This window comes from Felis catus, chromosome X (genome assembly GCF_018350175.1).
Source record: "Felis catus isolate Fca126 chromosome X, F.catus_Fca126_mat1.0, whole genome shotgun sequence".
Taxonomy (NCBI): Eukaryota; Metazoa; Chordata; class Mammalia; order Carnivora; family Felidae; genus Felis; species Felis catus.
In genome coordinates, this window is record NC_058386.1 from 107,363,680 (window position 1) to 107,377,121 (window position 13,442).

The 13,442-nt window shown below is 38.4% G+C and overlaps 1 protein-coding gene across 14 annotated transcripts in view; it reads right to left on the reverse strand.

Annotated features, from left to right (window-relative positions):
• The window catches only part of ENOX2 (ecto-NOX disulfide-thiol exchanger 2), a 267,204-nt gene that overhangs the window by 38,246 nt on the left and 215,516 nt on the right, over positions 1-13,442 (reverse strand). For 13 of the 14 annotated variants that reach the window (XM_045051310.1, XM_045051308.1, XM_006944000.5 and 10 more), the window contains 2 exons: positions 12,244-12,399; positions 4,910-5,116 (listed from right to left, as the gene is read on the reverse strand). In XM_045051310.1, coding sequence (XP_044907245.1) covers positions 4,910-5,116; positions 12,244-12,399 — 363 coding nt within the window. The remainder of the gene's footprint in view (positions 1-4,909; positions 5,117-12,243; positions 12,400-13,442) is intronic. The other variant, XM_045051307.1, reaches the window with a different exon arrangement.

Sequence of the window (13,442 nt, forward strand, 5' to 3'; positions counted from 1 at the left end):
GGTAAAATTCACAATGTTTGGTGTCCAATAAAAAATTATCCAATATTCAAAAAATGATGAAAATCATAAGAAACATTTAAAAACTCATCCAATCAAAACATACCCAGAGGTGATACACATAATATAATTAATATACAAGGATACAAAAATAACTATTATAATTGGATTTCATATGCTGAAGAAGTTAAAGTTTAACCATATTAATTAGAAACACAAAAGACAAAAAAGTCAAATTTCTAGAGATTTAAAGTACAATGTCTGAGTTGAAAAAAATTCACTGAATAGAAGCAATAGCAAATCAGACACTGTAGAAGAAAAGATTAATGAACTTGAAGACACAGCAATATAAGCTATTCGACATGAAATAGAGAGAAAAAGGACTGTAAGAAAATGAACAGAGTAGTAGTAAGCTTGGAACAACTTCAAGGGGCCTAATACAGCCCAACTGGGACCTTGACTGGAGAGAGGTGAGGGAATAGAAAAAAAATATTTGAAGAAATAAGGGTAGAAAACTTTCCAAATTTAATGAAAACTCAGAGTTCTAAGAATTTCAATGAAACTCATGCACAAGAAACATGAAGGATATTATACCAGGCACATAATGATCAAATTTCTCAACATCAATAATAAAGAGAATATCTTAAAAGCTGCCATAGACATGACACATTATGTGCAGAGAAACAAAAAGATAACATCATATTTCTTATTGAGAACAATACAAGCAAGAAAAAAATGAAGTAACATAAGGAAAAAAACTGTCCACCTAGAGTTCTACATCCAGACAACATATCTTTCAAAAAGAAAGGTGGAATAAATTATTGTTGATACATACATCAGGAGCAGACTCGCACCATAACAAATGTTAAAGAAAATTCAAGCACAGGAAAATGATACCAAATGGAAATTTGAATCTATACCAAGGAAGAGTATACATAATATATGATTCCATTTATATGAAATTCTAGAAAATGCACACTAATCTGACAGACAATAGACCGGTAGTTGCCTGGGGAGAGAAGAGGGGAGGGGTAGGAAGAAGGGATCACAAATGGGGTATGAAGGAAGCTTTTGGGAGAAGTGGACATGTCCGTTATTTTGATTGTTGTGATGGTTTCACAGATGTATGTCTGTGTCAATAATACCAAATTGTAGTTTTGAAATATGTGAAATTCATTGTATGTCAATTATTATACTTCAATAAAGCTGTTATAAAGAATAATGCCCATTAACATTCAAACTGCTACACATTATTTTTCGAAAGAAGAATAAATGCATTCCAAATAAGCACATTCTGCTAGGGCCCTTTACAACTGACAATGCACTTTCACACTCAGTCATCTTATTTGATCATCTGAGCCATCAGAAAATTGGTTATTAATGATTACCGTGGCTATTTTTCCAGGATCATGGATAGGATCAAATGAGAGGATGATACAAAAGCTTGGTGTAAACACATGACAGATACTGTGATGCTATGAGGTTGGTGCACCGTGCACACTGGCAGCTCCCAAAGATGCTCAAACTCCAATAGAAAAAAAGTGGTTATTTCTACAGAATGTAGAAATGCAGCCCCTTTTCTAAAGGATTTTTGTTTGTTTTAACCTCTTCCTTTTATAATGTGGGAGAAAAGCCAAGCAATTCAGGAGATTTCTAGCACTTATGAGCTTTCAGGGAGCAAGTTAAAATTTAAAGGGCAAAATTTAGCTATTTTCACATCATTGATTGCAATCCCCTTTCCTCTGGCAGCCTTGAGAATGCTTCCAGGAGGTGGTTGTTGCCGAGAGATTTCAATGATGTTTATTTAGATGGATACCTCCTGAGCAGCATGCCATCTTTTATGTACAGCTGTTCAGAGTTTTTTTTAAGACCTTTAAGTTTTTATTAAAATAGTCTATAGTGGAATGCTCTATTATCATTCCTAAGTGCTGTCAAATCTTTAGTATTTAGATTTTACAGCACTTAGCAAATGTAACAGGAGTATTCTACATCTCAATAGCCAAATTATGGAAGCAGCCCAAGTGTCCACTGATAGATGAATGGATAAAGAAGAGGTAGTATATATACACAATGGAATATTATTCAGTCATAAAAAAGAACGAAATACTGCCATTTTCAATGACATGGATGGGGCTAGAGAGTATTATGCTAAGCAAAATAAGTCAATTAGAAAAAGACAAATACCATATAATTTCACTCATATGTGGAATTTAAGAAACAAAGTAATGGGCAAAGGGGAAAAAAAGAGATACAAACCAAGAAAGAGACTCTTAACTATAGAGAACAAACTAATGTTTACCAGAGGTGAGATGGGTGGGGGGATGGGTGAAATAGGTGATGGGGATTAAGGAGGGCACTTGTGATGATAACTGGGTGATGTATGGAATTGTTGAATCATTATATTGTACATCTAAAACTAGTATAATACTGTATGTTAACTAACTGTAATTAAAAATTTTTTTAATTAATAAAAAAGAGTATTTTACATCTGCATGCTCCTCTCCTTTCCCTTGTTACTAGGCTACTTCTTTCAAACACACATTACCTTTTCTCTGCCTGTTGCAACAGGCATCTAACTGATCTCCCTTCAACTTTTTTTCTGTTTTCCTCTAATCCATTTTTATACAGAGATGTCAGATTAATCCTTCAGAAACAATTATCTTGTTCAAAATTTCCTTCAACATTTCCCTATTACCCGAGGTGTAAAGACCCAACTGTTAAACCTTTCAAAGTGTGCTAACAGCTGATGTTTTCTCTTCTCCTTTCATGCCTAGTCAGTACACAAACTACTACTCTTTGTTTCCTTGAATGTTCACTAAAACTTACCACTTTTGTACCTTTGCTTTTGCTGTATCTCTGCCCCATTGTCCACATGCAAATGCTTTCTCTTTGTCAAAGACTTGGTTCAAATGGTACCTTTCTCAATACCCCCATGGTCAAGAGTTAGACATTTTCTCTCTCTGTCCCCATCCCCTTGTCTCCTCTGAACTTCCCAAACGCTTTGTCCATACTTCAGCCCTCATTATTTTCAGTCTTGTTATTAGCACTGAGTATGTTTTATTGGTGTCTTGAGAAATGCCTAGTGCTGAATGTTTCTTTAACAAATAAATGTATGACTGCCTACTAACCCTAACTTCATTAAGGGAAAAAACTAGGTTTTACTCATTTTCTTCTCTGCACAACATTCAGCACAATAGCTTACACAAAGGAGATGTCCAACAAGCGCCTGTTAATGAAGATTCTGCCACCCCAAAATGTCTAGCACTTGGACCCAGTTTCTACAAACAATTACTCTTAGGCAAGGAAGTTGTTAATTGTTCTATGCCCTTTCAGATTACCCTGTCTTCTGCCTTTAGTCTTATTTGCCCACTGCTTCATAGAGAACAATACCAATTCAAAATAAGCAAAGGATCAACCATGAAACTTTATCTTGAAACCACCCCAAAAACAAAGGGCTTCACTTTATAGTATTTAACAGAAATCATTCCAATTGTAATGCCTTGCCTCAGTCTCCCCAAATTTGAACTTTTACCATGAATAAGAGACTTTAGGCAAAGTAGTTCTTACTATCTGCACTCTGTCACTTCTAGGTTAGACTAATGCTACAGTTGGCTGACTTATCTTCTAGTAACTACGTTTGCCCATGCCCCTCAGTCTGTCCTTTAAACAGAAGGGATATTTCTAAAATGTATATCAGATTATGTCACTCTACTACTTAAAATCCTCCAATGACTTCCCATTGCATCCAGAATAATAAACTAATTACTATAGATTATAAGGGTCAACACGGTTTGGTATTTCTTACCTCTCAGACTTCATTTCCCTTCACTGCCTCTCTCATTTACAATGTTCCAGTCATGTTAACCTTGTCTCTTTCACTTAAACATGCCAAGTCCATTTCATCTCAGGGCCTTTAACTTGCTCTCTCTTATTTTGGAATGCTCAGCTCGCAGATGTTCACATGGCAATCCCCTTCATATTGCTCAGATCTCAATTCAAATGACAGGGAAGACTTGCTTTCCTAACAATGCTAGGCACATTAGCTATTTTTATCTTCTTCATAGCAGTTATTGGTACCTGATATTAATTATTTTTTACATATATATTATACCATCTCCAGAATGTAATATCCCTGATGGCAGGAAGTTTGTCTATCTTGGTCTTTGCTGTATCCTTAGCAACCTAGCATTCTACCTAGCTGTCAATAAATATTTGATAACTAACTGACTTCCATAGCTATTTCTGAGCATTTGCTTTTGTGCCAGATTATGTGCTAGATAGTGGGGATTTGAAGTTAAATAAATCATGGTCCCTTCCCTTAAGGAGTTCATACTCTGGTCAGGAAGACAGATACAGAAAGAGACAGTTCTAGCTTGGTGTTATAGGTGTCATGCTAGTAGGAAACACTGGGTGCTAGGGAAGTGCTGAGGAGGGGCTGCCCAGAACAGCCTGGGGCACAGTGGGGAGAGAAGTCAGAGAAAGCTTTCCAGAAGAGGTTATGCTTGAGCTGGAACTTTGGGGTGTGAGAATGTATACATGGGAGGTGGGATGGAAAAGGTAATTGTAGTCAGAGGAAAAGACATAAGACACCATGGCACATTGTGAGAACTACAATTAGCTTAGTGTGCTTAGGACATGGTATGTGAGGGAAGAACTGGGAGATGGATGGTACTGAGAAGTAAGACAGATCATCAAGGCCTTCAGATGTTACAAGTAAGGAGTTTTGGACAACGGATACAATTGAGAACTATCAAAGAACTTTAAAGGAAGAAGTTGGGTGAAAACATTCATTTTCCATCTCTGAAGGCAAGAGGGGATACCATTAAGCCCAAATTTTATCTGCCACAAATGCACTGATCTCCAATCTCTGCGTTGTGCCCAGTGGGCACACTGCTCATGACTAAACACCTACCGGAGAGATAGAGGGCTTTGTCCACCATGTACTCCTCAGCAAAGCGAATGTGACAAAAGTTCTTTTTGCTCTTCCGAATAGCAATGATCTCTCCACACTGTTCGAACACTTCCACGATGATTTGCTCAGTCCCATTTTCAGGCAGGCCACCCACAAATACTGTTTTGCATCCTGGTGGGCGTTCTCGAGTTGCAGGAGGTGGAAGATCTAAGCAGAATTGCAAAAGCATTTGAAATTAAAATGTTTGCTTGGGACAGACCTTTTTAGAAATCTAACATATCCCAGAGATAGCCCTACTGTCCCCAATCAGACTTTTGCCTAAGAGTGCCAGAAGCATGTGGCCTCTAAGGTGCTCATCTCTGCTCCACAGCACATGAAAATAATTTTCTTCAATGGTTTGGTGACCATGACATCCAAATGATAAAAACTCAGACCCATCTGCCTGTCCCATCCAGAGTTCTTTAATTCTGTTCTTGTGTTGTGACAACTCAGCTATGCCCAATTTTCAGTTGTTTTTGCTAAGAAGACAGTTAGTGGGGGGACATCCCACTCACTTTAAATTCTTACTTTCAGGAATTCTCAGAACCAAGGTTCCTGAGAAAAAGGTTGTTTAATTCAGTTGATAGTTACTAAATTCCCTCTGTTCATGGTTACTGAAATAATTGTTTCAGAATTAATTTGACAATGATGGGGTAAACATTTACAAAAATATTTATGAGTGTCAGAATGGTTTGGCTGACAAAGTCAGCTATACTATAAACCATCCTTTTTAGGTTTTTTGCTTTTGATACCAGCAAGTCTTTCCTCAAATTCCTTGCTGGAGGGGTGAGGTCCAGAGTCAATTGTGCAGCAGAGGGAAGTATGAAAGACAGCAGAGAAAGTAAGCTCATCTGGGAAATCATTAACTAAGTGAGATAAATTTGGCTATAGAGAGTCATTAAAAACCTACGTAATGAGATGATTCTCCCTCTGCTAAAAAAAAATATGCTTTCTACTCACTCATCTTACACATAAAGCCTGTTGGATCTGCTAGATCCTTGTTGCTATTTATATTTATCCAAGCATTTTCCAAACAAAATTCTACAGTTCATAGCCCAACAAAACAAAGCATGATGGTCAAGGGTTTCTTTAGTGTTGGTTTTGTTATCTGCAAGGATTTATTTTGTGTAATCCATTCTTTCCATTCAGCTCTTCACAACAATTCTCCCAGCTCAAGATTTGGAGAGCTCAACTAGTGATTACTGCTCCCATGCAAAAATAAATGAGTCTCACTTGTAGATTAGGCCAAGGTCTTCACCTGACGCTTATCCAAGTTGGCAAGCAGATGATTTGGGAGCTTCCTTGGGTATGTGCATCTCTAGCTTTCTCACTTTGCTACCACTGTCTGTCTTATCAGTGTGGCTCAGAATAATCAGGTTCTCATGATGCTCTCTTCCCCTCTATTTACTCAATAAAAGGGATAAAGGCATTCAGGGAACTTATAAAGTTTGTTAATAAAAAAAAATTCTGTAATTTCAAAAACTCGCTGTATTGGTCTTTTGTTCCATAGGAGAAATTTAAAGGGAAAAGGAAGATAACCTAGTGAGCAGGAATCTGAAATGTCTTAGTCATGGGCACTGGAATAATGTGGTTTTAGCCAAAAAAAAAAAAAAAAAAAAGGGAAATGAGGTCCAGAATCTCTTAAGACTTCCGCTTCTGAGTTCTTAAGAAATGAAAGGATTCTAACATCACGGTTCCAGTGATTCTCAACTCCAACAGCACATTAGAATCAACTTGGGAGTCAACCAAACAAAAAATTCCTGTGTTCACTCCAAAGAATGATTTAATTAGTCTGGGGTATAGCCTGTGCATTATTTTTTTAAAGCTCCTCAGGCAACTCTAATAGTAGCTAGGATTGAAAACCACTGGCTTGGTCTAGACTTCTCATATTACAAAGAAAAACCTTAGCTGAGTGAGGTTGAGTGACTCATTCAAGGTCGCCAAATTGGATAGAAAGAGAAGGAATATGAACTTGGAGCAGGTAAACCTGGATTTAAACCTTAACTTAGTAACTGTATGACCTTTTGAAAATTACATATCCTCTGGGTACCTCATTCTTTCATCTTTAAAATTGGGATATTGTCCTCTACCTTACAAGGATTTTTGTAGGATAGTTGATAATCTACTGTCTATATTGCAAGTGCTACAATGCCTAGCACTTGATAGGCTCCCAAATGGTCATTATTGTAGTGTTATTATTATATACTGTTATAGAACCCAGATTTTCTGATTACCAATCTGGGGCTTTCTAAAGCACTACTACAAGACTGGGGCGGAATGGCAGCTTAAGACCTGGACTTCTAAACTCCCAGTTCCTTGTTTTAGCCAAATCTTCAGATAAGGCTTGGTTTGGGAAGGAATCACTCTTCTCAATAGAGGAATCTATAGCTGTGAAGACACATATGGTTTTGACCATGGAACACAATCTAGCCACTGACTATATAGGTAAAAAATTTTCAAGAGCACCCCTACAGTTAGAGCCATGTTTTCAAATCAAGGGCTTTAGACTAAAATCCTGTTACAGAATCCTTCTGAAGTTTACTATTTAAGGAATTTGATGGTAAAGAATCTTTTTGTGAAGTAAATGTTCACCTTTTTATATTATTTAAGTTTGCTTAGTTAGGTCTACCTTTTGGTCCACTGAGAGACTCTAAGGAATATCTGGTTACTGATGCAGTTACATATAACACAGAAAATACAAAGTCTCTTTCCTCTCACTACATTTGTAGGATTCAAAAATTCTGTGATGAAATCATCACTCTATTTAGATGCTGTGATTATTCTGTGGTAACTGCTAAGTAAGAAAGCATAAAAGCCACTAAGTAGCCTCCAGAATGCTGGGGATTTATTTGTTTTCCTTGGGTAAATGTAGAAAGTCTCTTTGATAGCATTCACTGAGATTTAGGTGTATGCCACCAAACAAGGCAATGGGCTGTACTATCTTCCTTAATAGACAGTACTTATTCTTTAATTCACAGCTCAAAGCACTTTATTGTCTGGGCCTGATTTACTAATCCCACTGAAATACAGTGATCTGGGCACAGCAATGATAACTCCATAGGAGAGCAAATTCAAAGTCCACCTATTAATCAGGTAATGTGCTGAACTCTTGTAATACCCAATCACTACTGTGGACAGAGAAGAAGAAAACTTCATGTAAAATGATTCAAGATAACTGAGAGTGTAAAAAAAAACTTTAATCTCTGGTAATGGAAAAGGAGGAACTTCTAGCAATTCTAATTACAACTAAGCACCTACTCTGGGGAGCTCTGTTGGGGCAATCAGCATTAAGATCAGAGTCACTGCTGATCTTTGAGAAATGAGGCAGGGGACAGCATGGAGAACCTATAAACCACTTGCATCTTGCTTTTCAAAGGAGCATCACAGATCACTCAACTGGTTTGCCAGAATTTACATACTGCAAAGTGTTTGAGTTGATTTTATTAGATGCCTAAGACTGAAGGCCCCCTCGATAATCAGCAGGGGTCAGATATATTTTAATGTAATTCCAACTGATTGGAAATAATCAGAAGACTAGTGAATTTTTATTAATTCTCAATTTACCCACTTTCTCTAACTTTCTTTATAGAACCCAGCCCTAGGAGACAAAATGAGGTTGGCCTGTTCTGATACAGTAAAATGAAAAAATCACTCTTTTTCTGGCTCCTGGGTGCTTTCCCATGTCCCCGTACACAGATAGCAGATGATATTCCACCATTTATTCCTCATTTACTATTAACTTGACAGTAGATTCCAAATGCAACCTCTTCATGTAGAAGCTCTATCAGCTGAAGTGGGAGGAAAACCAATAGTGTGGTGTCCTGAAAGCCAAGTAAAGAAAGTATACCAATGACTAAGGAGTAATCAACTGTGTTGCATATGGCTATTAGGTCAATTAGGAAGAGAACTGAGAAATAACTACTGGATTTAGGTCACTAGTGTTCTTTTTTCTTAAAGTTTATTTATTTTGAGAGAGACAGAGATAGCGTGAGTGGGGGAGGGACAGAGAGAGGATCCCAAGCAGGCTCTACGCTGTCAGTGCAGAGCACGATGTAGGCTCGATTTCACCAACTGTGAGATCATGACCTGAGCTGAAACTAAGAGTCGGACACTTAACTGACTGAGCCACCCAGGTGCCCCTCGTCACTAGAGTTCTTAAACAAGGGAAATTTTGATAGAGGAGTGGGGCAAGAGCATAAATGAAGATTTAAAAGAGAATTGGAAAAGAACTGGAAACAGCAAGTAAAGAAGACTTTTGCTGCTACTGGGTATACAGAAATGCAAACTCCTCTTTCTGTTTTACATTTTCAAATGTTGGAATTCCTCAGGGCACTTAGCTTGTTTGTCATCCTTTCTTGATCTATATAACCTCTCTAGTGGTCTTAGTCATTCTTACACCTTCAAATCACCTAATGTTTCAAGAAGGATGAAGGGATTACTAGTACTAAGAATAGCAGAGACATAAAGTAATTTAAGGGCTAAAAATTACCCATTGGGCCTAGCACCCAATATTTAGGTGGAAATGCATTAGAGCAATGAATTATTAACTGTTGTTTTAATTTCCATATCTTCCACGTGGAAATGTTCCAGGAGAAGGTAGGCTTGCAGTTGGGCTGGAGAGGAGTGTGATACTGGGAAGCAGCTGTACTTGACTAAAAGGATGGGTACGTGGCAAGTAGAAACAATGGATTGAAGACAGTCACATGAAGCATACCAGTGAATTTTGAAGTCAGGAGTTGGACTTGGCACTTGTAGGCAATGGGAACCTTGGGGCTTCTGGGTTCTGTATATGTGACAAGCACCTGGATGAAGTGTCAGGTGGGAGAGGGGGGAAGGAATTGATGGTAAAGATACTGTCTAATGAAGCAACAAGACAGAAGCAGATTGGATGGGTGCATAAAGAGACTGTGAGAGTCCCCAGATCACAGGTCCTTACTGTTGAGAGGCCACTGAGTGCAAGAGAATATACCAGAGACAGAAGCAGAATATACTGGAGGTAGGCATAAATACCGGGGTTTATAATCAAGGCCTTATCGGACAAGGTTGGTAGGGTCTGGAGAAGGTAAGTGACTTAGTCGTACCAAATCCCTGCTCTTCCCATCACACTTTCACAGTGTGGGGCTGTGAACAAAAACGGCACTTGCCATGCTTTCAGCACCGAACAGAGGGAGTCTTCTCCATTAGCCATTGTGTTTTCCCCACACAATTAACCTGAGCCCCCTTTTGACAAAATCCAAGTTCTAAACAGGAAACAGAACACCAGTTCACTTTAAGCTGTGTCAGGAGTGTTAGTTTTTAATTCAATTCCAAAGCCAGGTTCCTTCCCTGAAGCCATAACTTTATTGGTACTAATTGCTCTGTCAGTATTCTTAACACAGATGAAGAAAAAAAGTATTGAGCCATGAAGGTAAAATGCTTCCCTCTCGCTCTGGCTCTTCCAGCTCAGACTCAAGAAGGCATGACTGTACGTGGGAAAGATAAATGTATTTGAGGGATGTTTATCTGTTTCTTTTCCTAGAGACAATCAAAAGTTAGAGCCTCTTTAAGCTGTGTATGTCTACATTCCTTTAAAGACCACTCAATAATGTGGTCTATGTGTTATACACAATGTATCTGTTATTCTTTGGCAATTCAGAGACTGAATCTCCTGTAAAGTCATCTCTTGTACCCAACCTAGACATTACAAGGTATGAGCCATCCTGTTACGTTAGACTTGATTGAGACAATGAAAGCCTAGGGCAAGCTGATTATGTGATAAATGAATGATTAAACCAGCAGGATTGTACCTTTACATAAACAGGAGGTTTTAACACTGGACATGCCTAAATTCGTGGCTTTTGAAGTGAAAAATGTAGAATTAGTGACACATAGCTTTCCCTAATCCAAAAGCAACACACTGGATGAAAGGGAAAAAAGTCCATTGCCCATTTGTAGGGACAGTGGCACTAAGAGGAAGAGACAGGGTACAACAGTGCCATTCATTCACCTAGGCACTAAACACAAATCCAGGAATGGCCACTTGAGCTGGCAGATAAGGCCTACTAGGCCATCTTATTCCGCATTCCCTAATTCTCTTGTGACATACTAGCTCTTCTCCCAATTCAGTCCTCTGAGATGCAGCCTCCTAGATTTCTTATTGGCCTAGAAGGAAGTAGCACCCTGCTGACAATCAAGTTCAAAGACCTGAAGAAGGCACTGAGAACATTTCTCACTAGCAAAAAGAGATGAGATGATTTGATCAATGAACCCTTACTGATTCTAAAGTCCTGTTAGCTATGAATAGACTATACTAAGAATTTGGGTCCCTGCCAGGGCCTGATTCCATGATTAACTAACTCCTGTGTAAGGTAGGAGATGAAATAGTTGTCTGAAGTCACATGTCAAAGTTCATGTTTATTGTGATAAGGCAAGTTCATTTGATCTATGGCCTGAACCCTTGAATGTGTCCCTTAACAGTTTTAATCTTAGCACTGTAGTGGCAGCTCCCTTAAGTAGGTCACCCAGCACCACTAGAACTGTGGAAAAAGCTTTAATGAGGCTTGGGTCATGTGTAGAAATAACGTCTGATCACTTAAAGTAAATAAAACCACAAATAGACCTAGAAAAATGCTTGAGTCAATTATTGCTGCTATATTTTAAGTGAAATATGGCCAACATATGTTTGCAGATATTTTTAAGAGTCTAAGGAGAAACCTATTCATTACTGCCAAGATAGATCCATAGATCATTTCCACATGAATTTCATTGACTAGATGGATGCAAGTGGTTCGACTCAGTCTCAGTATTCCTCTTTACCCTTGTAGCAAGTTAAACCTCACGCCACTGTCTATTGCAGCCCATCAGTTGAATAGCAGTAGTTTGAGTGATGTGTGAATAGCTAGTAGCAATGGAGGATTCTTAGCACCAAATATGTATTCTCATGTGCCTCGGGCAGGCTCAGACACACACTATTACTGCCGTTATCAGCATGTAGGCCAGTTATGAGAGAGTCTGCAAATGACAGTGTTGAACAATTTGTGTCAGGTGTCTCTGTACGAACACACTTGAATTCCTTACCAGATGGCATTAGAAACACGTTTTATCATTTGTAATGCAACCAACACACAGAAATCTACTATTCTATGCATAAAATTCAACCTTGCCTAATAAGAGAAAATTTTCCCGTCTTCTGTTTTCTAGGTGAAGCTTCTGTATATACATCTATGAAGCCCTAGGGTATTTTTTTTTGAAAAAGAAGAAAGTGTTCCTAGACACCAAAACATTATGACTTGTGTGGAGAAAAAGCAGAATATTACTTGGATTTGGAGGGAAAAGTGTGCAGCTTTTACAGTGTATGATCTCTTTTACTACTGGCATATCTGGTGGAATTGGAGGAGGTACTATTCCCAAGCCAGGCATCATTGGAGTGATTGGTGGAATTCCAGTCATCATTCCAAGAGCAGGATCAAAGTCTAAAAAAGGAGAGGAAAGAGAGAACAATAAATGACACCAGGCAAGGCCAAGTGGAGGCAGAATGTTACCTTATACATTTCAAGCCAAGGGACTTTCTAAGAGGAAGGCAAAATATTTAAGAAAACATGGTATTAGCATTAGGTCTTAAATATTATATTCTACTTGTGCATTTTCCTTTTGGGATAGGGATCTTTGTTTTTGCTTGACCAGTCTATTTGTCTCTATATATCATTTTTGACATCCAAGGCCTTTCATACTATGTGCCTTTTCTGTTGATCTTGCCTTTACTAGTTCTCAACACACATTCACTGCTCCATACAGACAAGGCTCCCTACTATCCCTTGTCTTTTTGCAGTATAGCATGGTATTAAGAACATACAATTTTGGGGATCAGGCAGACCTGGGACCTACGTCTATTGTTTGCTTAGCAGGATGAATATTTTGAAACCCCATTTCATCATCTGCAAACATCTACCTTATAGGGAGTTGTGACGAATAAGCAAAACGATGAATGCAATGTGCTTAGCATAATGTATAGCACAAAAATATTCAATGAATAACTATTCTCCTTGCTTTTGTTCATATTGTTCTCCCTTCTTGGAATCACTAGACTCTCTCCCAATTCTCCCCATACTTAAGGCCAGCCTTAAGTCTCACCCTCCCTGAAGAACTTTTTCCAGATAATTCTGGTTCATTCTCAACTCTGTGTTGAAAAATTGTTCTACACTTGTTTCTACCAAATTTTATTTTCTTTTGCATCATCTTTTGTTTTATTCAGGGATGCTTCTAGGATGTGTAGGGGCCCTCAAACAAATACTTTTCTGTGGAGCTCATCTATATAAACAATTCAATTCACCCCAAATCAACATCAACACTATTTTGCTGGCGCAATCTCATGTGATACCATGAAAGAAATACCACACCAGGTAGCTGGAGTGATTTACTTGCCAGGCTACCTTCCTGGAACAGAGTCTGGGAGGACTCCATAGGCCTGAATTCTGAAGCTTCTTGGAGAATATGGTTGACTCCACATGTAGAGTAG